Raw genomic sequence first — 26,568 nt, forward strand, 5'->3', positions numbered from 1 at the left:
GCCGCTGAGCTCGCACTCCAGCCCACCCAGTCCCCATCACCAAACAGCCCATTACTGGGAGCAGGTCAGTGTTATTAGACTTGGCCCCCAGGACCCCGCACACTTGTAGAGCTCTCTCATTCTCCTTCCGCTCCTCCTGGGCTTCTCTTCACACTTTCATTAATGACTCTAAAAGCCCAGGGCTGCCTGAAGAATCCCTTATTGCTTCCCCGTCGCATGGATCGTCTCGGAGGCATCCGGCTAATGGCTCGCACTGCGCTATTTCCATTATTTAACATATTGCCTTACAGTCGCTATTTGCCTCATTAACCTCTTTTCATCCCAACTGTCTTTGTGAAGTAGCTGAGCACAGGGCCCTCAAGCTGTTTATTCTCCTTATAATACTCCCTAACCAGTCAGACAGAATGCTCTGTTATACAGATAGCTAGAATCTCAGCCATAAAGCAGGGCAGGGCTGCTGCTTACAATGGGGGATCAGATAGGATCTGTGCCACTGTGACAGAATGCTCTGTTATACAGATAGCTAGAATCTCAGCCATAAAGCAGGGCAGGACTGCTGCTTACAATGGGGGGGATCAGATAGGATCTGTGCCACTGTGACAGAATGCTCTGTTATACAGATAGCTAGAATCTCAGCCATAAAGCAGGGCAGGGCTGCTGCTTACAATGGGGGATCAGATAGGATCTGTGCCACTGTGACAGAATGCTCTGTTATACAGATAGCTAGAATCTCAGCCATAAAGCAGGGCAGGACTGCTGCTTACAATGGGGGGGCAGATAGGATCTGTGCCACTGTGACAGAATGCTCTGTTATACAGATAGCTAGAATCTCAGCCATAAAACAAGGGCAGGACTGCTGCTTACAATGGGGGGATCAGATAGGATCTGTGCCACTGTGACAGAATGCTCTGTTATACAGATAGCTAGAATCTCAGCCATAAAGCAGGGCAGGACTGCTGCTTACAATGGGGGGGATCAGATAGGATCTGTGCCACTGTGACAGAATGCTCTGTTATACAGATAGCTAGAATCTCAGCCATAAAGCAGGGCAGGACTGCTGCTTACAATGGGGGGATCAGATAGGATCTGTGACAGAATGCTCTGTTATACAGATAGCTAGAATCTCAGCCATAAAGCAGGGCAGGACTGCTGCTTACAATGGGGGGGGGATCAGATAGGATCTGTGCCACTGTGACAGAATGCTCTGTTATACAGATAGCTAGAATCTCAGCCATAAAGCAGGGCAGGACTGCTGCTTACAATGGGGGGGGGGGGATCAGATAGGGTCTGTGCCACTGTGACAGAATGCTCTGTTATACAGATAGCTAGAATCTCAGCCATAAAGCAGGGCAGGACTGCTGCTTACAATGGGGGGATCAGATAGGATCTGTGCCACTGTGACAGAATGCTCTGTTATACAGATAGCTAGAATCTCAGCCATAAAGCAGGGCAGGACTGCTGCTTACAATGGGGGGATCAGATAGGATCTGTGCCACTGTGACAGAATGCTCTGTTATACAGATAGCTAGAATCTCAGCCATAAAGCAGGGCAGGACTGCTGCTTACAATGGGGGGGATCAGATAGGATCTGTGCCACTGTGACAGAATGCTCTGTTATACAGATAGCTAGAATCTCAGCCATAAAGCAGGGCAGGACTGCTGCTTACAATGGGGGGGATCAGATAGGATCTGTGCCACTGTGACAGAATGCTCTGTTATACAGATAGCTAGAATCTCAGCCATAAAGCAGGGCAGGACTGCTGCTTACAATGGGGGGGATCAGATAGGATCTGTGCCACTGTGACAAAATGCTCTGTTATACAGATAGCTAGAATCTCAGCCATAAAGCAGGGCAGGACTGCTGCTTACAATGGGGGGGCAGATAGGATCTGTGCCACTGTGACAGAATGCTCTGTTATACAGATAGCTAGAATCTCAGCCATAAAGCAGGGCAGGACTGCTGCTTACAATGGGGGGGATCAGATAGGATCTGTGCCACTGTGACAGAATGCTCTGTTATACAGATAGCTAGAATCTCAGCCATAAAGCAGGGCAGGACTGCTGCTTACAATGGGGGGATCAGATAGGATCTGTGCCACTGTGACAGAATGCTCTGTTATACAGATAGCTAGAATCTCAGCCATAAAGCAGGGCAGGACTGCTGCTTACAATGGGGGGGCAGATAGGATCTGTGCCACTGTGACAGAATGCTCTGTTTATACAGATAGCTAGAATCTCAGCCATAAAGCAGGGCAGGGACTGCTGCTTACAATGGGGGGGTCAGATAGGATCTGCTGCCACTGTGACAGAATGCTCTGTTATACAGATAGCTAGAATCTCAGCCATAAAGCAGGGCAGGACTGCTGCTTACAATGGGGGGATTAGATAGGATCTGTCCACTGTGACAGAATGCTCTGTTATACAGATAGCTAGAATCTCAGCCATAAAGCAGGCAGGACTGCTGCTTACAATGGGGGGATCAGATAGGATCTGTGCCACTGTGACAGAATGTTCTGTTATACAGATAGCTAGAATCTCAGCCATAAAGCAGGGCAGGACGCTGCTTACAATGGGGGGGGCAGATAGGATCTGTGCCACTGTGACAGAATGCTCTGTTATACAGATAGCTAGAATCTCAGCCATAAAGCAGGGCAGGACTGCTGCTTACAATGGGGGGATCAGATAGGATCTGTGCCCTGTGACAGAATGCTCTGTTATACAGATAGCTAGAATCTCAGCCATAAAGCAGGGCAGGACTGCTGCTTACAATGGGGGGATCAGATAGGATCTGTGCCACTGTGACAGAATGCTCTGTTATACAGATAGCTAGAATCTCAGCCATAAAGCAGGGCAGGACTGCTGCTTACAATGGGGGGGCAGATAGGATCTGTGCCACTGTGACAGAATGCTCTGTTATACAGATAGCTAGAATCTCAGCCATAAAGCAGGGCAGGACTGCTGCTTACAATGGGGGGGCAGATAGGATCTGTGACCACTGTGACAAGAATGCTCTGTTATACAGATAGCTAGAATACTCAGCCATAAAGCAGGGCAGGACTGCTGCTTACAATGGGGGATCAGATAGGATCTGTGCCACTGTGACAGAATGCTCTGTTATACAGATAGCTAGAATCTCAGCCATAAAGCAGGGCAGGACTGCTGCTTACAATGGGGGATCAGATAGGATCTGTGCCACTGTGACAGAATGCTCTGTTATACAGATAGCTAGAATTCTCAGCCATAAAGCAGGCAGGACTGCTGCTTACAATGGGGGGATCAGATAGGATCTTGCCACTGTGACAGAATGCTCTGTTATACAGATAGCTAGAATCTCAGCCATAAAGCAGGGCAGGACTGCTGCTTACAATGGGGGGATCAGGATAGGATCTGTGCCACTGTGACAGAATGCTCTGTTATACAGATAGCTAGAATCTCAGCCATAAAGCAGGGCAGGACTGCTGCTTACAATGGGGGGGCAGATAGGACTTTAACAACTTTGTTGTGGTGCTTTGTAATAAGTGAGTGCTGGTAGGGAGGGGAGATACCCCAGTGTATCTATGGGAGCATTAACTTGGCTGCTGTTTCTTTCTAGACATACTCCCCCTAGTGGCAGAACATTATCGCTCCTTATTTACCCCTAGATTGTCACACAGTATCACTGTCACTCCCATACAGAACACAAAAGTAATTCCCACCAGAAGCCAATTGACCTTTGGCTTTCATTTAACCCTTTACATGCCATCGGAGAATAAAACACTCTGCGCCCGAAGAGGCAGCCGCTTACTTTCTATGTTTTATCAATGTGACACAGGGACTTGCCAGACAAATCCCAACACTGCTAGCAAAGGGTTAAATCTGCCTTGCGTCCCTCCTGCATTGGTTATGGAGATTGGCAGGCAGAATTCAGAGACTTAGTGGCTGGGGGGGCAACAGCGGGGCCTGTAACCACTAGTGAGCCCATTGCCCCAATTGCACCGGCCCTTGACTACATAAATATACGGACGCTTGGCGCCGGCGGAGTGTGATCATCGACCCCTCTAATCAGGTACAGAGATGAGACCCTCGTTTGCTTGTTTCCCCCTGAATGGACCCTGATTAATCCCATGCCGGGGGCGGCCATTTCCCAGCTAATATTTAGGTACCAGGAAGGGGCTGCTGATTGGGAGGATCAATATTTTAGGCACAGAAATTACACTCTACAAGGTTCCCATCTCCTGATTATTAGACTTTCCCGTATTTATTGAGTTTAACTCTTTGTGCTGTCAATTTGTAACTGTGAAGACACCAGTGGTTCCTGGTATAATGGATTAGATTGGAATGATGCAAAGCTGAAAGCGCACAGAAAGGCACTGTTGGGTTAGAGACAGGGGAAAGTGTTGGAAGGGTTACTGCCTGCCCTGCTCTCATTTCCCTACAGAAATAGGGGTTGGTAGCACTAGGTAGGTACCTAATATATAGGGGCAGAGACAGGGGAAAGTGTTGGAAGGGTTACTGCCTGCCCTGCTCTCATTTCCCTACAGAAATAGGGGTTGGTAGCACTAGGTAGGTACCTAATATATAGGGGCAGAGACAGGGGAAAGTGTTGGAAGGGTTACTGCCTGCTCTGCTCTCATTTCCCTACAGAAATAGGGGTAGGTAGCACTAGGTAGGTACCTAATATATAGGGGCAGAGACAGGGGAAAGTGTTGGAAGGGTTACTGCCTGCCCTGCTCTCATTTCCCTACAGAAATAGGGGTTGGTAGCACTAGGTAGGTACCTAATATATAGGGGCAGAGACAGGGGAAAGTGTTGGAAGGGTTACTGCCTGCCCTGCTCTCATTTCCCTACAGAAATAGGGGTAGGTAGCACTAGGTAGGTACCTAATATATAGGGGCAGAGACAGGGGAAAGTGTTGGAAGGGTTACTGCCTGCCCTGCTCTCATTTCCCTACAGAAATAGGGGTTGGTAGCACTAGGTAGGTACCTAATATATAGGGCAGAGACAGGGGAAAGTGTTGGAAGGGTTACTGCCTGCCCTGCTCTCATTTCCCTACAGAAATAGGGGTTGGTAGCACTAGGTAGGTACCTAATATATAGGGGCAGAGACAGGGGAAAGTGTTGGAAGGGTTACTGCCTGCCCTGCTCTCATTTCCCTACAGAAATAGGGGTAGGTAGCACTAGGTAGGTACCTAATATATAGGGGCAGAGACAGGGGAAAGTGTTGGAAGGGTTACTGCCTGCCCTGCTCTCATTTCCCTACAGAAATAGGGGTAGGTAGCACTAGGTAGGTACCTAATATATAGGGGCAGAGACAGGGGAAAGTGTTGGAAGGGTTACTGCCTGCCCTGCTCTCATTTCCCTACAGAAATAGGGGTTGGTAGCACTAGGTAGGTACCTAATATATAGGGGCAGAGACAGGGGAAAGTGTTGGAAGGGTTACTGCCTGCCCTGCTCTCATTTCCCTACAGAAATAGGGGTTGGTAGCACTAGGTAGGTACCTAATATATAGGAATTTTTATTATAAAAATACACTTACATTAATTCATCAAAACATAACATATAATCAGCAAATCCGAAAGTCACAAACCCACCCATACACCCTCCTGCCCGCAGAGTCCATCCCTCTGTCCATAGGCAATAGTCCAAAGAAAAATCCTCCAACCCACCAATTCATAAGGCCAAACTTGCAAAGTCTTGTTATTGTCCATATGGCCTTTATACCACCCCAACACACAAAAACAATAGCCAATCCTTGTACTCCAGGCTGGAAAATGTTACCACCATCACCCTGAGAAGAAAAGGAGAGTGGTATGAGAGTACAGGAGACCATATTAATAAAGATACAACAGTTCCCCCATACAGCACATAACAAGAGGACATGCTCATGAAAGAGAAAGGTACAACCCTCGCCATCTTATTTCATTAGTGTTTGACCTCCTTATATCGTTTTCCTTCAGGAAACTCAACTGAACCAGAGTTGCTCTCACAATGTTGTCAGGAGTAGCACCAGAATAACCAAAAGTTCTCCTGCACCTTTGTTGCCAGATCTGGTACCGTGTGCAGGCAATGATAATGTAGAGGGTCTCACGGTCCAGTAGATGTTGCCTGGCAGAAACCCCATAGGCTGACTCTGTATAGGTCAAGTTGTTTAAGACGGGAACTTTAAGAGATGCTGCCAACTGATCATACACATCTCTAGTCACGGGGCAACTGACCAAAAAGTGCTCCTGGGTCTCCTCCACCCCACACTCCCAGGGGCAATTTTTGCTGCCAATACTAAGGTAATTCAAGTTGCCCCGGACATAGAGTTTCCCTTGGAGAGAAAGCCAACAGTTGTCAAAGAACTTAGGGGGGAGTCTCTTGCCATTAAGATAACGAAGGCTTTCCTGTAGGATGTCCCCCACACAGTCTCTTAAAGCGAGAGGAACAGCAAAATAGTCCCTGATCACCCTGTGGTACAACTGCCTTCGGGGAGATGTGGCCAACTCACTCATCCTGACATCCCACCTCTTCAGAATCTTCAGAGCGAGAACTAGGTGTGATGGGAGGGATCCCTGTACTATCCGAAATCTCTTCATTCTATCGCCTTGAAACCATGTCCCTACAAAAGGTGATATCCAATTCCTGATACAAACTTCCCACAGGGAATCATTTCCTTGGGCCAAGCCCCCAAAGTTAAACTTCAGGAAAAGTGACCCAAAGAAAGCCACAGGACACAGCATGTCCAGCCCTCCCTCCTTCCGCTGCAGGTATGTAATCCCCCTTTTGACTGGATTCAGCTTGTGTCCCCAGAGCAACTGGAAAAACAGGCTGTGGACCCTGGCGTAGAGAGATTCTGGCAATGGGTACACGTACGCTACAAACAAAAACAGAGGGACCAGGTAGGCCTTGATAAGCTTCACCCTTTCCCTGTAGGCCAGCCTCCATCCCTTCCATCGCTGGACCTTTGCTGTTCCGGCATTCAGTTTCTCATCCCAATTTAGCCTGCAATTGTCTTCCCTCCCAAACTTTATCCCCAGGATCTTTATGTGGGATGGGGCAGTTGAAAATTCGGAGAGATGAAAATCGGGCTCACCGTTCAACGTCCAAAAAGCCTCCGACTTGTCACGGTTAATCATTGACCCAGAGGCCTCAGAGTAGCTTCCGATGGCTTCGTTAAGCAGCCTCCTGTCCTTCGGACTGGATACCACAACTGTCACATCGTCCGCGTAGGCGAGGGATGCCAATGTCTGGCATCTGGGGACCGATATACCCCTCAAGCCACAACTCTCCAGACTGCGCAGGAATGGGTCTATGGCAAATACGTACAAGAGTGGGCTCAAGGGGCAACCCTGTCGCACACCAGACTCCACATTGAAATCATCTCCCCTCCAACCATTGACAAGTGGGAAGCTTACGGCCCCTTCATACAAAACTGCCAGCCATTGGATAAATTTGCCCGGGATGCCATACTTAGCCAAAGTAGACCACAGGTACTGATGATTCACCCGGTCAAAAGCCTTGGCCTGATCCAAAGAGACAAGGTAGCAGCCCTTGCTCTGAGCTTTGCATACTTCTAAAGTCTCCCTGATAGTAAGAAGAGCCCCAAAGATGCTCCGCCCTTTCACCGTGCCGAATTGAAAGCCTGACAATAATGTGCCTGAGAACTGAATAAGTCTATCAAAAAATACCCTTGCGAGGATCTTTCTATCGTTATTGAGAAGGGCAATAGGCCTCCAGTTCTCAATATGCTCTGGGTCCTTACCCTTTGAAAGCAGGATCAAAGAAGAAACCCTCATGGAGGGGGCAAGATGCCCTCCGCCAGGCAGTCTCTAAAGACATCCACGAGGACCGGGGCCAACTCATCTTTGAAGGTCTTATAAAACTCGGCTGTTAAGCCGTCTGGGCCTGGTGCCTTCTTTTATGAAGGCTGTCAATAGCTGCTCTTACCTCGGCCTCCGTGATTTCTGCTTCCAAAAGGGAAAAGTCCAAATTAGATGTGTCAGGCCCTGGAGTCACCTCCAAGAAGTCAGTTAGCCTTTCCCCATCCAAAGCCTTGTTCCGGAAAAGGTCAGCATAGTAAGACCTCACAACACCCAGGATGCCCTCCCTGGTGTTCTGCAACTTACCCTGGGTGTCCATGAGGCCGGTCACTAACTTCCTGGCCACAGATTCTCGGTAATTCTGAAAAGGGTCCGGCGAGTGAAAACTCCCGTAGTCCCTCTCCAGAACCAAAGATCTGTACCGGCTGTACTGATGCCGCCTGATCTCAGCCTTCAGCTGGTTCAGCTTTGACCCATCCACCCCGTCCGAAATACAGGCCTCCAACTTCTTTCGTAGGGACAGGTATCTTTGTATTTCTCTCCCTCCCTACGTACAGATAGTTTTCTGAAGAGAGTTCGGAATGACTCCTTGGCATCCTCCCACCACGATGACACAGAGTCATAAAAGTCAACCCGACCAATCTCGCTCTGAAGACGCATCATAAAGATACGCTTTGATGACTCCTCTGCCAGGACACTGGTACTAAGCCTCCACAGCCCTCTCCCCCTACTAGGGATGGAAGAAGCCCCCCATAGGAAAGAAACTGTAAAGTGGTCAGAGTATTCCACAGGCTGCTCACGCACATCAGTGAATGACTCCCCCTTCTTAACAAAGGCCATATCAAGACGACTGGACCTCCCTGCACAATGGTAAGTATGCCTGCCAGCACGACCATTGTAGATAGCAACATCCACTAGGTCTGCCTGCTGGATGATACGGTTTAGGAAACCTTCTGAGTTATTTACTCTAGTTCCCGTCCTATCTTGTGGCCTTAATACCTGGTTGAAATCTCCAGCCAGAAACACTGGAAGGGAAGTGTGCAGGTACTGTCTCATGTCAGACAGCAGTGCATTTCTTCCTTGGCAAGACTGTGGCCCATAGATATTAATAAGGCGCATCTTCCTGCCTCTGGCTGTGATGTCAAGAAGGAGACACCTGCCTACCTGGATTTCCACAAGTCGATGTACAACAACATTCAATTCAGATCTAAACAGCACCCCCACACCACCACATGGCTCAGCTGCTATTGACCAGAATGAAGGCCCATGGTGCCACTCTGAAGCTGCCCTCTGAAGGTCAGCCCTTGTAGTCAGTCGAGTCTCCTGAAGGAAAAATATGTCTCCATCAGATGACGAGAGACTAGAAAATGTTAGAAATCTGGCCTTTGGTGAACGTATGCTACACACATTAGATGTGTAAATTCTGATTGGTTGTGTAGCCATTATGATGTTTTCTGTTTGGCCTTCTTCCCTTCACTTTCACCATCACATATCCCTTCTCCAAATCTTTTAACCTGGACCCCTGCAGGTATAGGATCCTCATCTCCAAGGTGGACTGTCTCTTCATCTATGGTCAGGTCTACATTAGAAATAAGCCCAGCACTATCTGGTTTGTCAGCCAAAGAGGCTGAAATGGGCTCAACCACAGATATGCCTCCACTACCTTTGGGGGTCATCTCCTGGTCCCTAGTGTCTGACTGCTGTACCTCCATCTGTTCCAGAGAGATCTCACAATCTATTCTCTGGAGTTCTTCCCTCTCCATCTTAGACCCCCAAGAGTCATCCTCATCAGAATCCTCCACCAACTACTTGCCATTGTTCTTCACTAGGCGTCTGTGATTTTTGCAGACTTTGTTTAAACTTTCCTTTCTTTTTCTTTTTTCCCCTTTTGTAAGGGGATTCCTCTGAGATGGATACAGGGGTCTCACTGTTATGTTGGGTAGATTCAGGAATGACTGTATCTGGAGGGTGTGTCTGCGGGTTGGGCTCTGGGGAGATTATGGGGTCTATCACAGTTTGTGAGAGGCCTTTTATGGCACTTGATGGGCATGGTTGTGGTGATGATCTCTGATCTACCTCCCTGTGAGTATGAGTCTGCCCTCTCTGATGTTGTACCTTCCTTCCTATACCATCCTGATCCTCTCCTGTCTCTCTCTGTTGGGGTTGGTTGGGTGTTGTGCCCTCGTGCCTTTGCTGTTGTTCCTCTCTCTGTTGGTTTTCTATCTCATGAACAGCCTCTATCAATAGTTGGTCTTCTTCCTGCAGTAATTGATTTTCCACTACAAGAATATTCTTATTTTTATTATGAGAGGCCATAGGGCACAAGCGATGAGGATGCCCCATATTACCACACAGGTTACACTTAATGTCCTTACAGAACTTCTTTGTATGGCCTATTTTCCCACAGAGGATACACTTCTCTACAGCACAGGAACTGGCCAGGTGATTTAGTGACCCACATTTAAAGCATCTTTTGGCCTGGCCAGCATAGAAGCAGATGCACTTTTCTTTGCCTATGAAAAACGTGTTAGGCAGATGTTGGGGGACATTATTAACCACCGTAAGCTTGACCTCAGTTTTCCAGCCCCCCGTCCACACATCATCTTCAAGTACACGGACTAACGGGGAGAGGACTGTGCACTGACGCTTCAACCACGTGAGCACATCATCCACAGGGACCCCTTCATTTTTAACAATGATGGTGATGTTCTTTATCTCCGGCTTAGATATTGGCATGGCCTCAAAATTCTGCCATTCAGGCTGTGTTTTTAGGGTCTCAAAAAGCCGCCAAAAAGCATCTAACCCCTGTGGAATTTTAAAGCTCACATCCCACTCTGTAGGTGACTGAACAATACAGGCCTCCAGGTCAGTACTAGCTTTGAATTTTGCGGAGCCTTCTAGCAGTCTCCTAATAATGTAGGTTCTGTTTGGGGCATCCTCTTTGTTCCCTTCCCACATCAACTTGACACAATTTTTCCTACGGAATGCCTGACCACCAAACGAGGGCCCTTCACCTGCAGGGAAGAATCTCCTTCTCTCCCAGAACCTTCCTGATGCTTTAGGGTCTACCCCAGAAGTTGATTTAGGGTCCCCCCCAGAAGATAGAGCTTTAGGGCCCACCCCAGAAGTTGAAGCTTTAGGGCCCACCCCAGAAGTTGAAGCTTGCTCAGTAGAGGTTTGGCCCTCAGTAACATGAGCCTGCTGTGCTTTTGTAGGCCCAGTATTCCCAGACTCTTTATTACCCACCACCAACACCTCTTGTGCGCCCATCACCACTGGGTCACTGTGAGCACTTGCTTCTCCAAGCGCCGCTACAGACACGCCAGCATTCACACCAGACTCATCTCCATGTACCACCCCAGACACGCCACTCGCAGCTGACTGATTGGACGATACTTCCATTGCTGGAGTAACATCCTCTTGTGGCCTTTGGCTCTGTGATGGTTCTCGCGGTTTGGTTGCAGGGGACAATGGAGGAAATTCTTCCTGAGTGAAGTGGAAACTGTCTGGGGCCACTGATGTAACTTGGGGCCGCTGTTTCATTCCCTCTCTCTTCTTTCCCTGTTTTGGGACATCCTTCAAATCAAACACCATATGCTGCCAGTTGATGGTCTCACTTCCTTGGCCTTTAGGTGGCGCTCTCCTCGAACTCCTGCTTGGGGCTTCAGGCTTTTTAAATTCCCCTTCTGTATCAGATGAGGTGGAACAGCTGGTAGTGCTGGGCTTCCGGGTGCGATAGGGAACCTGCCCTTTCAGAGACTTTTGCATCTTTTCAAATCTCTCCATGTTTTCAAAACGCTCCCTCCAGGGCCCCGCTTTAGTCAGTAACCTCTCAATGGAAACTTCCACCTCAAAGAGCTCCCCTTTAAGTGTGATCATGTCCAGCTCAAGTTTCCCTCTTTTGTTCTTATTCGCAGCTTTAATCAGCTTTTGTTGTGCCACAATTTCTGCCTCTTTCTTCTTTTTGTCACTGTAGGCTTGTGTCAGCTGATTAATGATAGTTGGAATATCCTCAGGGCAGGGCACCGGGGGGCTCCCTGCAGTAGGGGGCTTGTGTCAGCTGATTAATGATAGTTGGAATATCCTCAGGGCAGGGCACCGGGGGGCTCCCTGCAGTAGGGGGCTTGTGTCAGCTGTTTAATGATAGTTGGAATATCCTCAGGGCAGGGCACCGGGGGGCTCTCTGCAGTAGGGGGCTTGTGTCAGCTGTTTAATGATAGTTGGAATATCCTCAGGGCAGGGCACCGGGGGGCTCCCTGCAGTAGGGGGCTTGGGCTGCTTAATGATAGTTGGAATATCCTCGGGACAGGGCACCGGGGGGCTCCCTGCAGTAGGGGGCTGGGGCTGCTTAATGATAGTTGGAATATCCTCAGGGCAGGGCACCGGGGGGCTCTCTGCAGTAGGGGGCTTGTGTCAGCTGATTAATGATAGTTGGAATATCCTCAGGGCAGGGCACCGGGGGGCTCCCTGCAGTAGGGGGCTTGTGTCAGCTGATTAATGATAGTTGGAATATCCTCAGGGCAGGGCACCGGGGGGCTCCCTGCAGTAGGGGGCTTGTGTCAGCTGTTTAATGATAGTTGGAATATCCTCAGGGCAGGGCACCGGGGGGCTCTCTGCAGTAGGGGGCTTGTGTCAGCTGTTTAATGATAGTTGGAATATCCTCAGGGCAGGGCACCGGGGGGCTCCCTGCAGTAGGGGGCTTGGGCTGCTTAATGATAGTTGGAATATCCTCGGGACAGGGCACCGGGGGGCTCCCTGCAGTAGGGGGCCTGGGCTGCTGTTCTGCACGTACCCCAAGAGCTGATTCACAGGGAAACTGGGATAAATCATCATTATCAGACATGTCAGTGCTACAGGCAGTATCAGGTGCAGGTTTGGCAAGTACAGGGTTAATTGCAGGACTGGGTGCAGGTGTCTGGGTAACTGCTGAATCCTGAGGTTTGGCCGCCCCAGTAAGAGAAAGCTCAGCAGCAGCCGCCATGATCCTGCCAGTGTGACTTACAGCAGCACCTTCTCCCTTCCCAAATACACTTTCCCTCGCTGCACAGACATCATGGGGAGTTTCTGGCACAACATCACCAGTGGCTGGAATAGTCTGGCTGTCAGATGGAAGGCTTACAGGGGATGCTGGGAAACCTGGATCAGCTTGCACTTTATTCACAGGTGAGTCACACACAGCTTTAACCCCAACATTGCCATCACACTCAGTGGGGGGAACTTGCCTACCAGAAGCAGGGCTTACAGGGGATGCTGGGAAACCTGGATCATGCTGCAGTTTATTTACAGGTGAGTCAGACACAGTATTAACAGCAGTGTTTCCATCAGACTCAGTGGGAGGCCTTTGGCTTACAGGGGATGCTGGGAAATGTAGTTTAGTCACAGGGGATTGTGACCCAGCTTTACCCCCACCTTGCTTTCTCCCACACAATATGCCTTTCCCAGTCCCTTCTCCCCTCACTGCAGTGCCATCAGGTAAAGCCCCCACAGGGGCAGAACGCTGGGGTTTCTTATTAGAAGAGGATTTGTTACTCACAGTTTTTGCAGCAGATCTTAAAGTGCGAGTGTCTCCTTTCTCCTCAGCTGCCCCAGGGGTAAGATTAACTGCCCCACTTTGTCTCTGCCTTGTCCTCTCACTCCTCCTCACTTCTGCACCGTCACTTCCAGCGTCAGATCCCCTGCGCCCCATGTTTCTCCCCAGGTCTGAGTTCTGCCAGGCAGGTTGCAGGGCCTGGGGCTCCATGTTGTTCTCACCTGCCTGGGCTTCCACTGGGGACTCCTCCATACTCACTGCCTGGGCTTCCACTGGGGACTCCTCCATACTCACTGCCTGGGCTTCCACTGGGGACTCCTCCATACTCACTGCCTCGGCTTCCACTGGGGACTCCTCCATACTCACTGCCTGGGAAGCTCCCCCCGCAGCTGGCACTTGCTCCACAGATACAAACTCCAATGGCTCAGAGTTTGAATCCAAACTTTCCTCCAGGCTAGGCCCTAAAGCCTGGGCCTGGAGTACTGAAAGTGGTGGCTCAGAGCCACAAGATCCTGGGCTTCTGCTGGTCATGCAGAGAGATCAAATTACACACCTGCTCTCTCTCATTTCCCTACAGAAATAGGGGTTGGTAGCACTAGGTAGGTACCTAATATATAGGGGCAGAGACAGGGGAAAGTGTTGGAAGGGTTACTGCCTGCCCTGCTCTCATTTCCCTACAGAATAGGGTTGGTAGCACTAGGTAGGTACCTAATATATAGGGGCAGAGACAGGGGAAAGTGTTGGAAGGGTTACTGCCTGCCCTGCTCTCATTTCCCTACAGAAATAGGGGTTGGTAGCACTAGGTAGGTACCTAATATATAGGGGCAGAGACAGGGGAAAGTGTTGGAAGGGTTACTGCTGCCCTGCTCTCATTTCCCTACAGAAATAGGGGTTGGTAGCACTAGGTAGGTACCTAATATATAGGGGCAGAGACAGGGGAAAGTGTTGGAAGGGTTACTGCCTGCCCTGCTCTCATTTCCCTACAGAAATAGGGGTTGGTAGCACTAGGTAGGTACCTAATATATAGGGGCAGAGACAGGGGAAAGTGTTGGAAGGGTTACTGCCTGCCCTGCTCTCATTTCCCTACAGAAATAGGGGTTGGTAGCACTAGGTAGGTACCTAATATATAGGGGCAGAGACAGGGGAAAGTGTTGGAAGGGTTACTGCCTGCCCCGCTCTCATTTCCCTACAGAAATAGGGGTTGGTAGCACTAGGTAGGTACCTAATATATAGGGGCAGAGACAGGGGGAAAGTGTTGGAAGGGTTACTGCCTGCCTCTGCTCTCATTTCCCTACAGAAATAGGGGTTGGTAGCACTAGGTAGGTACCTAATATATAGGGCAGAGACAGGGGAAAGTGTTGGAAGGGTTACTGCCTGCCCTGCTCTCATTTCCCTACAGAAATAGGGGTTGGTAGCACTAGGTAGGTACCTAATATATAGGGGCAGAGACAGGGGAAAGTGTTGGAAGGGTTACTGCCTACCCTGCTCTCATTTCCCTACAGAAATAGGGGTTGGTAGCACTAGGTAGGTACCTAATATATAGGGACAGAGACAGGGGAAAGTGTTGGAAGGGTTACTGCCTGCCCCGCTCTCATTTCCCTACAGAAATAGGGGTTGGTAGCACTAGGTAGGTACCTAATATATAGGGGCAGAGACAGGGGAAAGTGTTGGAAGGGTTACTGCCTGCCCTGCTCTCATTTCCCTACAGAAATAGGGGTTGGTAGCACTAGGTAGGTACCTAATATATTGGGTCAGAGACAGGGGAAAGTGTTGGAAGGGTTACTGCCTGCCCTGCTCTCATTTCCCTACAGAAATAGGGGTTGGTAGCACTAGGTAGGTACCTAATATATAGGGACAGAGACAGGGGAAAGTGTTGGAAGGGTTACTGCCTGCCCCGCTCTCATTTCCCTACAGAAATAGGGGTTGGTAGCACTAGGTAGGTACCTAATATATAGGGGCAGAGACAGGGGAAAGTGTTGGAAGGGTTACTGCCTGCCCTGCTCTCATTTCCCTACAGATATAGGGGTTGGTAGCACTAGGTAGGTACCTAATATATAGGGGCAGGGACAGGGGAAAGTACCATGACCAATCTCTTGCCCAATATATATTCTCTTGACTATCCCGTATGGGGCCTTGGCACAATTGGCTGGATATCATTGAAGCTACATTGCTCACCTCGGTGTATTGCCATTATCCCCAGGTCCCCGTGTGGCCCCTCTCCTGCCGCCTCTCTGGCCCCACCTGACAGTAATAGAGCCGCACTCATTTCCGAGCCCAGAATTATGGAAAGAGGAGGCAAATGAGTGGGGACACGAGGCGCCTAATGAGGATAATGTGCATAATGCTCCTGCCACACAACTCATATTCTAAGTGCCAGCGGAACGGCCGAGATAATGACTTAATTCCCTCTCTAAAACCCAGTGCGGCCGACTTTAAACTTCAGCTTTTTGCCGCATATTTGGAAAGACAATGTAAGGAAAGAATGGACATCATCATTTTGTCTGATAAAATATAGCAGAAAAGGGGGTTTAAACCCTGCTTGGGGGTCATTCTGCAGCCTTGTGCCTTTATATGGGCACAGAACCCCTCAGTGACTGCTAATATCCTTATCATTTACAGTAGGGGGTACATTATCCCTTATAATACATGAGTGATACTCAGAGTTCCCTGTATAACTCAGCCTGCAGCCTTGTGCCTTTATATGGGGGGCACAGAACCCCTCAGTGACTGCTAATATCCTTATCATTTACAGTAGGGGGTACATTATCCCTTATAATACATGAGTGATACTCAGAGTTCCCTGTGTAACTCAGCCTGCAGCCTTGTGCCTTTATATGGGGGGCACAGAACCCCTCAGTGACTGCTAATATCCTTATCATGTACAGTAGGGGGTACATTATCCCTTATAATACATGAGTGATACTCAGAGTTCCCTGTATAACTCAGCCTGCAGCCTTGTGCCTTTATATGGGGGGCACAGAACCCCTCAGTGACTGCTAATATCCTTATCATTTACAGTAGGGGGTACATTATCCCTTATAATACATGAGTGATACTCAGAGTTCCCTGTATAACTCAGCCTGCAGCCTTGTGCCTTTATATGGGGGGCACAGAACCCCTCAGTGACTGCTAATATCCTTATCATTTACAGTAGGGGGTACATTATCCCTTATAATACATGAGTGATACTGAGTATGGCACACACAGGCAGTACTCTGCCTGCCCTATGCTGCCTGTGTGTGCCATACTGTGCCCTATGCTGCCTGTGGGAGGTGAGTCTGACAGGGGTTCGTTCTGTAAGTTTATTAGCATTTGGAGATATTTATTTAGGGGTCCCTAAGGTGTGTAATTATTAGGTGCTGGGGGTTGCTATGTCAACCACAGGAGAGGAAGGGCCATATGATTTAAAGGTGTGGCTTAATGCAATGAACTTCTCTCACATAAGAATGAAGGGGATATCCCTATAGAGAGAGCACCAACCTTTTGGCTTCTTGCTGTGCTGCCACCATTAATGTGGGGATGGTCTTAAAAGCTCTTGTGATAACATGGGTGTGGTTTAAAAAGGAGGAGTGGTCAAACCTGGCTTCCAATTCCGGCCCTCCATCACGTAGGCCAGCAAAAGTCAGGTACATGTTACAGGCCCAGAAGGAATAATGGTGTCAGGGAGAGCCAATCAGCAGTTGCTCAACTTCTACACTGAAACTCCTATCATTCTGAATTGGCAGGTTACTGGCTGAGCATGCTGGGAAATGTAGTCCATTTTGTAATTCCCCAGGCAAGTTCACAGCTTTGCTTTGTTTCCCAATCAGTGAAAGTTCTCAGTCAGCAATTTTAGACCCCGGGGGCCGTCCCATTTAGTGCAGTATCAGCTGCTCAGGCCCAGGGAGGCCACACAGTGACACAGTAGGATCCAGTACGGTCAGCAGCATCTTGTGATCCCCAGTGATGTCATTTCCACTGTGGGTTTGGGGAGTATTTATTAACCTATCCCTAAATGCCCCCCCCCCCCCGCTCCATTGCCTTCAAGTGACAAGTTCTTGCCGGCACGTGTGCACCCCCACTCAGGGTCACCCACAGAAATGGCAAGTGGCACCTCCCCCTCCCACCCCACTAACCACCCTCTTAACCATTAACCAGACTCACAGCTTTGGAACCAGCACAGCCTGCAGGATCACATAATGAATTAGGCTGGGGGCACTTGATCCCCCCCAAGTACCCAAGAGGGGCCCTTGACCCCCAAAATGTTCTAGTGATCTGGCACAAAAGCTGCAATCATATGTTATAGAACGGCCAATTCTAAGCAACTTTTCAATTGGTCTTCATTATTTATCTTTTATAGTTTATTAATTATTTCCCTTCTTCTTGTGACTCTTTGCAGCTTTCAAATGGGGGTCACTGACCCCGGCAGCCAAACCCTATTGCTCTGTGAGGCTCCAGTTTTATTGTTATTGTTACTTTTTATTCCTTATCTTTCTATTCAGCCCCTCCCCTATTCATATATCAGTCACTCTCTCAAACCACTTCCCGGTTACTAAGGTAAATTGGACCCTAGCAACCAGATAACTGCTTAAATTCCAAATTAAACAGCTTTCTAACAAAAAAAATGAAGACCAATTGCAAATTGACTCAGAATATCACTCTCTACACCATATTAAAAGGTAACTCAAAGGTGAACTTCCCCTTTAAGGGGTTGATTTAGATTTTTTGGGAAAAGCCCCGTTTGCTTGTTTATCATTCCCTTAGAGAGTAGTGTTTGGGGGGATCTGCTGTTATTAATTGATTTCTGAGGGTTCATCATAGCTAGGGGCCCCACGGCATACAGTGAGTGGGCTGCAGGGTGTTAGGGCCCCCCCAATGCACATAGCTAGGGGCCCCACGGCATACAGTGAGTGGGCTGCAGGGTGATAGGGCCCCCCCAATGCACATAGCTAGGGGCCCCACGGCATACAGTGAGTGGGCTGCAGGGTGTTAGGCCCCCCAATGCACATAGCTAGGGGCCCCACGGCATACAGTGAGTGGGCTGCAGGGTGATAGGGCCCCCCCAATGCACATAGCTAGGGGCCCCACGGCATACAGTGAGTGGGCTGCAGGGTGTTAGGCCCCCCCAATGCACATAGCTAGGGGCCCCACGGCATACAGTGAGTGGGCTGCAGGGTGATAGGGCCCCCCCAATGCACATAGCTAGGGGCCCCACGGCATACAGTGAGTGGGCTGCAGGGTGATAGGGCCCCCCCAATGCACATAGCTAGGGGCCCCACGGCATACAGTGAGTGGGGCTGCAGGGTGTTAGGCCCCCCAATGCACATAGCTAGGGGCCCCACGGCATACAGTGAGTGGGCTGCAGGGTGATAGGGCCCCCCCAATGCACATAGCTAGGGGCCCCACGGCATACAGTGAGTGGGCTGCAGGGTGTTAGGCCCCCCAATGCACATAGCTAGGGGCCCCACGGCATACAGTGAGTGGGCTGCAGGGTGATAGGGCCCCCCAATGCACATAGCTAGGGGCCCCACGGCATACAGTGAGTGGGCTGCAGGGTGATAGGGCCCCCCCAATGCACATAGCTAGGGGCCCCACGGCATACAGTGAGTGGGCTGCAGGGTGTTAGGGCCCCCCCAATGCACATAGCTAGGGGCCCCACGGCATACAGTGAGTGGGCTGCAGGGTGTTAGCCCCCCCCCCAATGCACATAGCTAGGGGCCCCACGGCATACAGTGAGTGGGCTGCAGGGTGTTAGGCCCCCCCAATGCACATAGCTAGGGGCCCCACGGCATAACAGTGAGTGGGCTGCAGGGTGATAGGGCCCCCCAATGCACATAGCTAGGGGCCCCACGGCATACAGTGAGTGGGCTGCAGGGTGTTAGGGCCCCCCCAATGCACATAGCTAGGGGCCCCACGGCATACAGTGAGTGGGCTGCAGGGTGTTAGCCCCACCCCCAATGCACATAGCTAGGGGCCCCACGGCATACAGTGAGTGGGCTGCAGGGTGTTAGGCCCACCCCCCAATGCACATAGCTTGGGGCCCCACGGCATACAGTGAGTGGGCTGCAGGGTGTTAGGGCCCTGACAGACACACACAGGGGCCCCAGGCTGCAGGGAGTCAGGGTGCTGTAGGGAGTCAGGGTGCTCCTGGCCCCGCCCATCCCCCCTCCCTTCTCCCATTTCCGGGGCCCGGAGCCGGCACCTTCCCAGCGCTGAGCCCGGCGGGACTGGAGCCATGAGCGGGCCGGGAGCGGAGCCGGAGCTGGAGCTGATGGAGACCCTGAAGGAACAAGGTGAGGGGCCGGGCCTGCGGGATGGAGACCGGTAACAATGGGGCCTCGGGAACTGCCCTCCTGCCGCTTCCCTGGGTCTCCCCCCCCCCGGTGTGTCAGCCCCCCTTCCCCCCGGTGTGTCAGCCCCCCTTCCCCCCGGTGTGTCAGCCCCCCTTCCCCCGGTGTGTCAGCCCCCCTTCCCCCCGGTGTGTCTGAGCCCCGTCTGTGCCCCCCATATATCTGTGTATTCATTGCCGTGCTACCCCCCCTGCACCTGCTGCCTGGGTCTGTCTGTCAGCCCACCCCCACCTACTGCCCCCCTCTCTACCCCCCCCCCATATCTCTCCCCTGTGCCCACCCAGCCCCACCTACTGCCCCCATATCTCTCTCCTGTGCCCACCCAGCCCCACCTACTGCCCCCATATCTCTCTCCTGTGCCCACCCAGCCCCACCTACTGCCCCCCCATATCTCTCTCCTGTGCCCACCCAGCCCCACCTACTGCCCCCCATATATCTCTCCTGTGCCCACCCAGCCCCACCTACTGCCCCCATATCTCTCTCCTGTGCCCACCCAGCCCCACCTACTGCCCCCCATATATCTCTCCTGTGCCCACCCAGCCCCACCTACTGCCCCCCATATCTCTCTCCTGTGCCTGTGTGCCCACCCAGCCCCACCTACTGCCCCCCTATATCTCTCCTGTGCCCACCCAGCCCCACCTACTGCCCCCCTATATCTCCCTGTGCCCACCCAGCCCCACCTACTGCCCCCCATATCTCTCTCCTGTGCCCACCCAGCCCCACCTACTGCCCCCCTATATCTGTCCTGTGCCCACCCAGCCCCACCTACTGCCCCCCTATATCTCTCCTGTGCCCACCCAGCCCCACCTACTGCCCCCCTATATCTCTCCTGTGCCCACCCAGCCCCACCTACTGCCCCCTATACCTCTCCTGTGCCACCCAGCCCCACCTACTGCCCCCCTATATCTCTCCTGTGCCCACCCAGCCCCACCTACTGCCCCCCATATATCTCTCCTGTGCCCACCCAGCCCTACCTACTGCCCCCCATATATCTCTCCTGTGCCCACCCAGCCCCACCTACTGCCCCCTATATCTCTCCTGTGCCCACCCAGCCCCACCTACTGCCCCCATATCTCTCTCCTGTGCCCACCCAGCCCCACCTACTGCCCCCCTATATCTCTCCTGTGCCCACCCCAGCCCCACCTACTGCCCCCCTATATCTCTCCTGTGCCCACCCAGCCCCACCTACTGCCCCCTATATCTCTCCTGTGCCCACCCAGCCCCACCTACTGCCCCCCATATCTCTCTCCTGTGCCCACCCAGCCCCACCTACTGCCCCCATATCTCTCCTGTGCCCACCCAGCCCCACCTACTGCCCCCATATCTCTCTCCTGTGCCCACCCAGCCCCACCTACTGCCCCCATATATCTCTCCTGTGCCCACCCAGCCCACCTACTGCCCCCTATATCTCCTGTGCCCACCCAGCCCTACCTACTGCCCCCCTATATCTCAGTGAGCACCCCACATTCTGACTTCCCTGACATAGTGAACCCCACTTCCCTGCTACCCCCCCCTGCCGTGCTCCACAGCAGATCTCTCCTGTGCCCACCCAGCCCCACCTACTGCCCCCATATCTCTCTCCTGTGCCCACCCAGCCCCCTACTGCCCCCCATATATCTCTCCTGTGCCCACCCAGCCCCACCTACTGCCCCCTATATCTCTCCTGTGCCCACCCCCACCTACTGCCCCCATATCTCTCTCCTGTGCCCACCCAGCCCACCTACTGCCCCATATCTCTCCTGTGCCCACCCAGCCCCACCTACTGCCCCCATATCTCTCTCCTGTGCCCACCCAGCCCCACCTACTGCCCCCCATATATCTCTCCTGTGCCCACCCAGCCCCACCTACTGCCCCCTATATCTCTCCTGTGCCCACCCAGCCCTACCTACTGCCCCCCTATATCTCAGTGAGCACCCCACATTCTGACTTCCCTGACATAGTGAACCCCACTTCCCTGCTACCCCCCCCCTGCCGTGCTCCACAGCAGATATTTATTTGTCTTTTGCCTGATTGGCCCCAAAAAGATTTCTTAGCCACACCCCTTAAGCGTAGAAAGGGAAATGCAGTGCCCCCCAAAGAAGCAATAGGCCCCACTCCCCCTCCTAGTTATAGTGACCCATGAAGATAAAATGGGTGCATAAGACTTGGGGTGCCAGGTACCCCGTGCCATACAGCGCCAGCGTTGCCTCATTATGGGTAAAATGCATAAAGGGGATATTTTCATTCCAATTGGGTTGGGAATGGGGTGTTGGGCAGGTAGGTGCCCCCATCCATTTGACTATAGAGGGCATATTGTTCCCTTTAAACTGTGCCCACATAGGGTATGGGCTGCCCGGATAATGGAGGTTATTGCTGTGCTCGCTGCAGGCAACTCCGGCTTCTATGCAGCCCTGCAGCGCGTATATTTGTAGTTCTATACTACGTGTGTAGTTCTGGTAGATCTGAACCGGGAACTGGCCGTGTGAAATATGGATTTTTTATCTGTACAGTTCTAAAGGGGAACTAAAGGCTGGAATGAATGTAAACAAACTGACAGAAGGTCACGCGGCTCTTATGGGCGTAATAGCACCCTGCAGGGGGGGGGGGCACCCACTGAACTTTGTATAGAGAGAGAGAGAGAGGTAGGGCACCGGGGCCGCACAACATGGAAGGCCTGTTTGGCTACTGGAACCTTAAAGGGCCATGGTCATCATGAAAAAAAGTTTTGTTTCCCTTTAAAGCTCCTATCTGTATTCTGTATGCCCCTCCCCCTACTAATACTTGCATTCAACTAATAGAGAATCTGTAACTGTGTATAATGTGTATTTATATTCTGAGATTGTACCAACTGCATTCCTGGGGGGGATCAGCCCCTTCCAAATGGATCAGAAACCTGGGATTTCCTGGTTTATCCCTGTATACTAACTGCGTTTTATATACTTTCTGTATATACAGATACCTTGGGGTAACAGTGAGTAAGCACTCACCCTATATCCCCCCCTAACTGGCCTTCAGGCTGGGCCCCCTTAGCCCATAACAAGGTTACAGATATATAGAAACATTGGGGTAACAGTCACCCCGCTATAGTTCTAGGGGTACCCAGGGCACAAATAAGCACTCACCCCAAATCCCCCCCCCTAACTGGCCTTCAGGCTGGGCCCCCTTAGCCCATAACAAGGTTACAGATATATAGAAACATTGGGGTAACAGTCACCCCGCTATAGTTCCAGGGGTACCCAGGGCACAAATAAGCACTCACCCCAAATCCCCCCCTAACTGGCCTTCAGGCTGGGCCCCCTTAGCCCATAACAAGGTTACAGATATATAGAAACATTGGGGTAACAGTCACCCCGCTATAGTTCCAGGGGCACCCAGGGCACAAATAAGCACTCACCCCAAATCCCCCCCTAACTGGCCTTCAGGCTGGGCCCCCTTAGCCCATAACAAGGTTACAGATATATAGAAACATTGGGGTAACAGTCACCCCACTATAGTTCCAGGGGTACCCAGGGCACAAATAAGCACTCACCCCAAATCCCCCTAACTGGCCTTCAGGCTGGGCCCCCTTAGCCCATAACAAGGTTACAGATATATAGAAACATTGGGGTAACAGTCACCCTGCTATAGTTCCAGGGGTACCCAGGGCACAAATAAGCACTCACCCCAAATCCCCCCTAACTGGCCTTCAGGCTGGGCCCCCTTAGCCCATAACAAGGTTACAGATATATAGAAACATTGGGGTAACAGTCACCCTGCTATAGTTCCAGGGGTACCCAGGGCACAAATAAGCACTCACCCAAATCCCCCCCTAACTGGCCTTCAGGCTGGGCCCCCTTAGCCATAACAAGGTTACAGATATATAGAAACATTGGGTAACAGTCACCCTGCTATAGTTCCAGGGGTACCCAGGGCACAAATAAGCACTCACCCCAAATCCCCCTAACTGGCCTTCAGGCTGGGCCCCCTTAGCCCATAACAAGGTTACAGATATATAGAAACATTGGGGTAACAGTCACCCCACTATAGTTCCAGGGGTACCCAGGGCACAAATAAGCACTCACCCCAAATCCCCCCTAACTGGCCTTCAGGCTGGGCCCCCTTAGCCCATAACAAGGTTACAGATATATAGAAACATTGGGGTAACAGTCACCCCACTATAGTTCCAGGGGTACCCAGGGCACAAATACACTTGCCCCTTAGCAGGGTGGAATGATAATGGCTGGAAGCCCCGTTGCTCTATATTTGCTGTTTGGGTCGTTCCTCTGAACTTTGATTTGGGAATTTAGTTTAATTAGGGCTATTGGATTGTGCAGCTGACTCTGCGGGGGGGGTTGGGGCGGACTTTATTCTCTAGGGCCCTAACCATTGGCTGCACTTATGCCCCTCCCATTTAGACTGCTTTTAGCTAGAGGGGACGCAGATACTGTAACAGGGCATCAGGATATAGACTGCCCTATGAGTTGTAGACCCCACAGGGACTAGGGTGTGTCTGGGGGGTAACTGGGCGTGTCTGGGGGTAACTGGGTGTGTCTGGGGGGTAACTGGGCATGTCTGGGGGGTAACTGGGCGTGTCTGGGGGGTAACTGGGCGTGTCTGGGGGGGTAACTGGGCGTGTCTGGGGGGTAACTGGGCGTGTCTGGGGGTAACTGGGCGTGTCTGGGGGGTAACTGGGCATGTCTGGGGGGTAACTGGGCGTGTCTGGGGGTAACTGGGCGTGTTTGGGGCATGTTCATAAATTGGCCGTGTATTGTATGTATATACCCACTTATATCTGTCTCCCATTATCTGTTGTAATTGTTATCATTTCTATGGCAACAACACATTCACGCAGGGCTATACATGATACCCATTGCCCCGGTGGAACTTGCCCCAGGGCCCTATCACATTTCCAAACACTAATCTGGGGTTTATCAGGAGGCAGAGTGTCTTTTGGAGCAGAACTGTTAGAAGCTACTGGGGGCGGAGCTCTGATGCTCCAGCAGAACTACAGCTCTCAGCAGATGTGACGGGGGCAGTTTGGGATTTGTAGTTCTTACATTCCCTGAGCATGGAAGGTACCATTCCCTGGCCCCTAGATACACGGTGGTGGGGCCCAGGGCAAAGAAATATAAAGTTATACTAGTTATAGCCAGCAGCATTCCCAGGTGTCTAGTAGAACTGCAACCCTCTCAGTTGCCTTATTATACACTTATTATACTCTTGTTATACACTTATTATACACTTATTATACACTCTGTCCCCTTCCTGGCAGCTCACAGAGTACCACATTGTATTTGTTTAGCAATTTCCCTTATCCTGGATCAGGTGGGTGGGGGGGGGACAGAGAACAAAGGGCTACCTGTGCCAGGTGGAAGGGAGCCCAGTTGCCCTGGCACAGACGGCAATAATAAAGGGGGGTTCCGCTAACAACCTGCACTTGGGGTGATCTGGGGGCTCTTAGCATTAGGTAACAGGGGGGATGTGGTTCAGCAGAACCTTGGGCTCCTCTGTCGGGGGACCAATTGTGCCCACAGGGACCCACTCAGACTCACGGGGACCCACTCAGACTCGCACTTGTATGTAGCTGCCAAAACACACACACTCGCTCTGCCTGGAATACTAACTCCTGTGTAATGATTTACTGCACTGACAGTGCCATACAGTAGGGTCCCATATAATATACAGCCCCCCCCCCCTTCTCTGAGGGAACGAGGGCACCCCATGAATAGGAAGGAGGCCCCTTAGCCAATTAGCTTTTATCAAGTCCCATTGGCTGTTACAGGTAATTGCACTGTTGCCCTTGTGCCATTCTAACTCAGCCAACTGTATGTGGTAAACTGCCCCATCTCTGCCTGGGGGGGCTGGAGTTACCCATATGGAAGGGTAAGTGGGGGGCTGGAGTTAGCCACATGGAAGGGTAAGTGGGGGGGCTGGAGTTAGCCACATGGAAGGATAAGTGGGGGGCTGGAGTTAGCCATATGGAAGGATAAGTGGGGGGCTGGAGTTACCCATATGGAAGGGTAAGTGGGGGCTGGAGTTAGCCACATGGAAGGGTAAGTGGGGGGGCTGGAGTTAGCCCACATGGAAGGGTAAGTGGGGGGGCTGGAGTTAGCCACATGGAAGGGTAAGTGGGGGGCTGGAGTTACCCATATGGAAGGGTAAGTGGGGGGGCTGGAGTTAGCCACATGGAAGGGTAAGTGGGGGGGCTGGAGTTAGCCACATGGAAGGATAAGTGGGGGGCTGGAGTTACCCATATGGAAGGATAAGTGGGGGGCTGGAGTTAGCCATATGGAAGGATAAGTGGGGGGCTGGAGTTACCATATGGAAGGGTAAGTGGGGGGCTGGAGTTACCCATATGGAAGGGTAAGTGGGGGGGCTGGAGTTAGCCACATGGAAGGATAAGTGGGGGGGCTGGAGTTAGCCATATGGAAGGATAAGTGGGGGGCTGGAGTTAGCCATATGGAAGGATAAGTGGGGGGCTGGAGTTAGCCATATGGAAGGGCCCCTGCCCCGTAGAGCTTACAATCAAAATCTAAACTATGTATATAATGTACGTGCAGATGTCACTGTGCCTTTAAGAGACTCAATGCCAATTGTTGCCTGTGGTTGCATGCATAGTGGAGCATAGTAAATGCTGTCAAGGGTGTGTATGTGTGTATATATATATATGTGTGTGTGTGTAAAGCCACAAGGCATGATGGGAAGCAGCCTATGTTGTACCTTTACTCTCCCGCATGAGTTGTGCCATCTGGGGAACAACCCAACTTATTTTTGGGCTGGAAAATACCTTCTAACATTAGTGTTATTGTTATTATTATTATTCATTCACGCGATAAGGAAACATTACCTGAGCTCTGTGTATGTACTGACTGTGCATTCACCCATCTTTGTTCTTTCAGCCATTGAGAAGTACGAAGAACTGAAAAGCGAGAATATGAAAACAAAGGATGAGGTAAGTGATTGTGTTATAG

General features: G+C 51.2%; 1 protein-coding gene across 4 annotated transcripts in view; it reads left to right on the forward strand.

The window, feature by feature from the left end:
• Window positions 1–12,863: 12,863 nt before the first annotated feature.
• shtn1 (shootin 1) overlaps window positions 12,864–26,568 on the forward strand; it is a 74,831-nt gene continuing 61,126 nt past the window's right edge. For 2 of the 4 annotated variants that reach the window (XM_004915727.4, XM_004915728.4), the window contains exons 1-2: window positions 19,421–19,582; window positions 26,497–26,549. In XM_004915727.4, coding sequence (XP_004915784.1) covers window positions 19,525–19,582; window positions 26,497–26,549 — 111 coding nt within the window. In that variant the 5' untranslated portion in view covers window positions 19,421–19,524. Of the gene's footprint in view, window positions 12,944–19,420; window positions 19,583–26,496; window positions 26,550–26,568 lie in introns of those variants that run through there. The other 2 variants (XM_031905561.1, XM_004915729.4) reach the window with 2 other exon arrangements.

This window comes from Xenopus tropicalis, chromosome 7, assembly GCF_000004195.4.
Source record: "Xenopus tropicalis strain Nigerian chromosome 7, UCB_Xtro_10.0, whole genome shotgun sequence".
Taxonomy (NCBI): Eukaryota; Metazoa; Chordata; class Amphibia; order Anura; family Pipidae; genus Xenopus; species Xenopus tropicalis.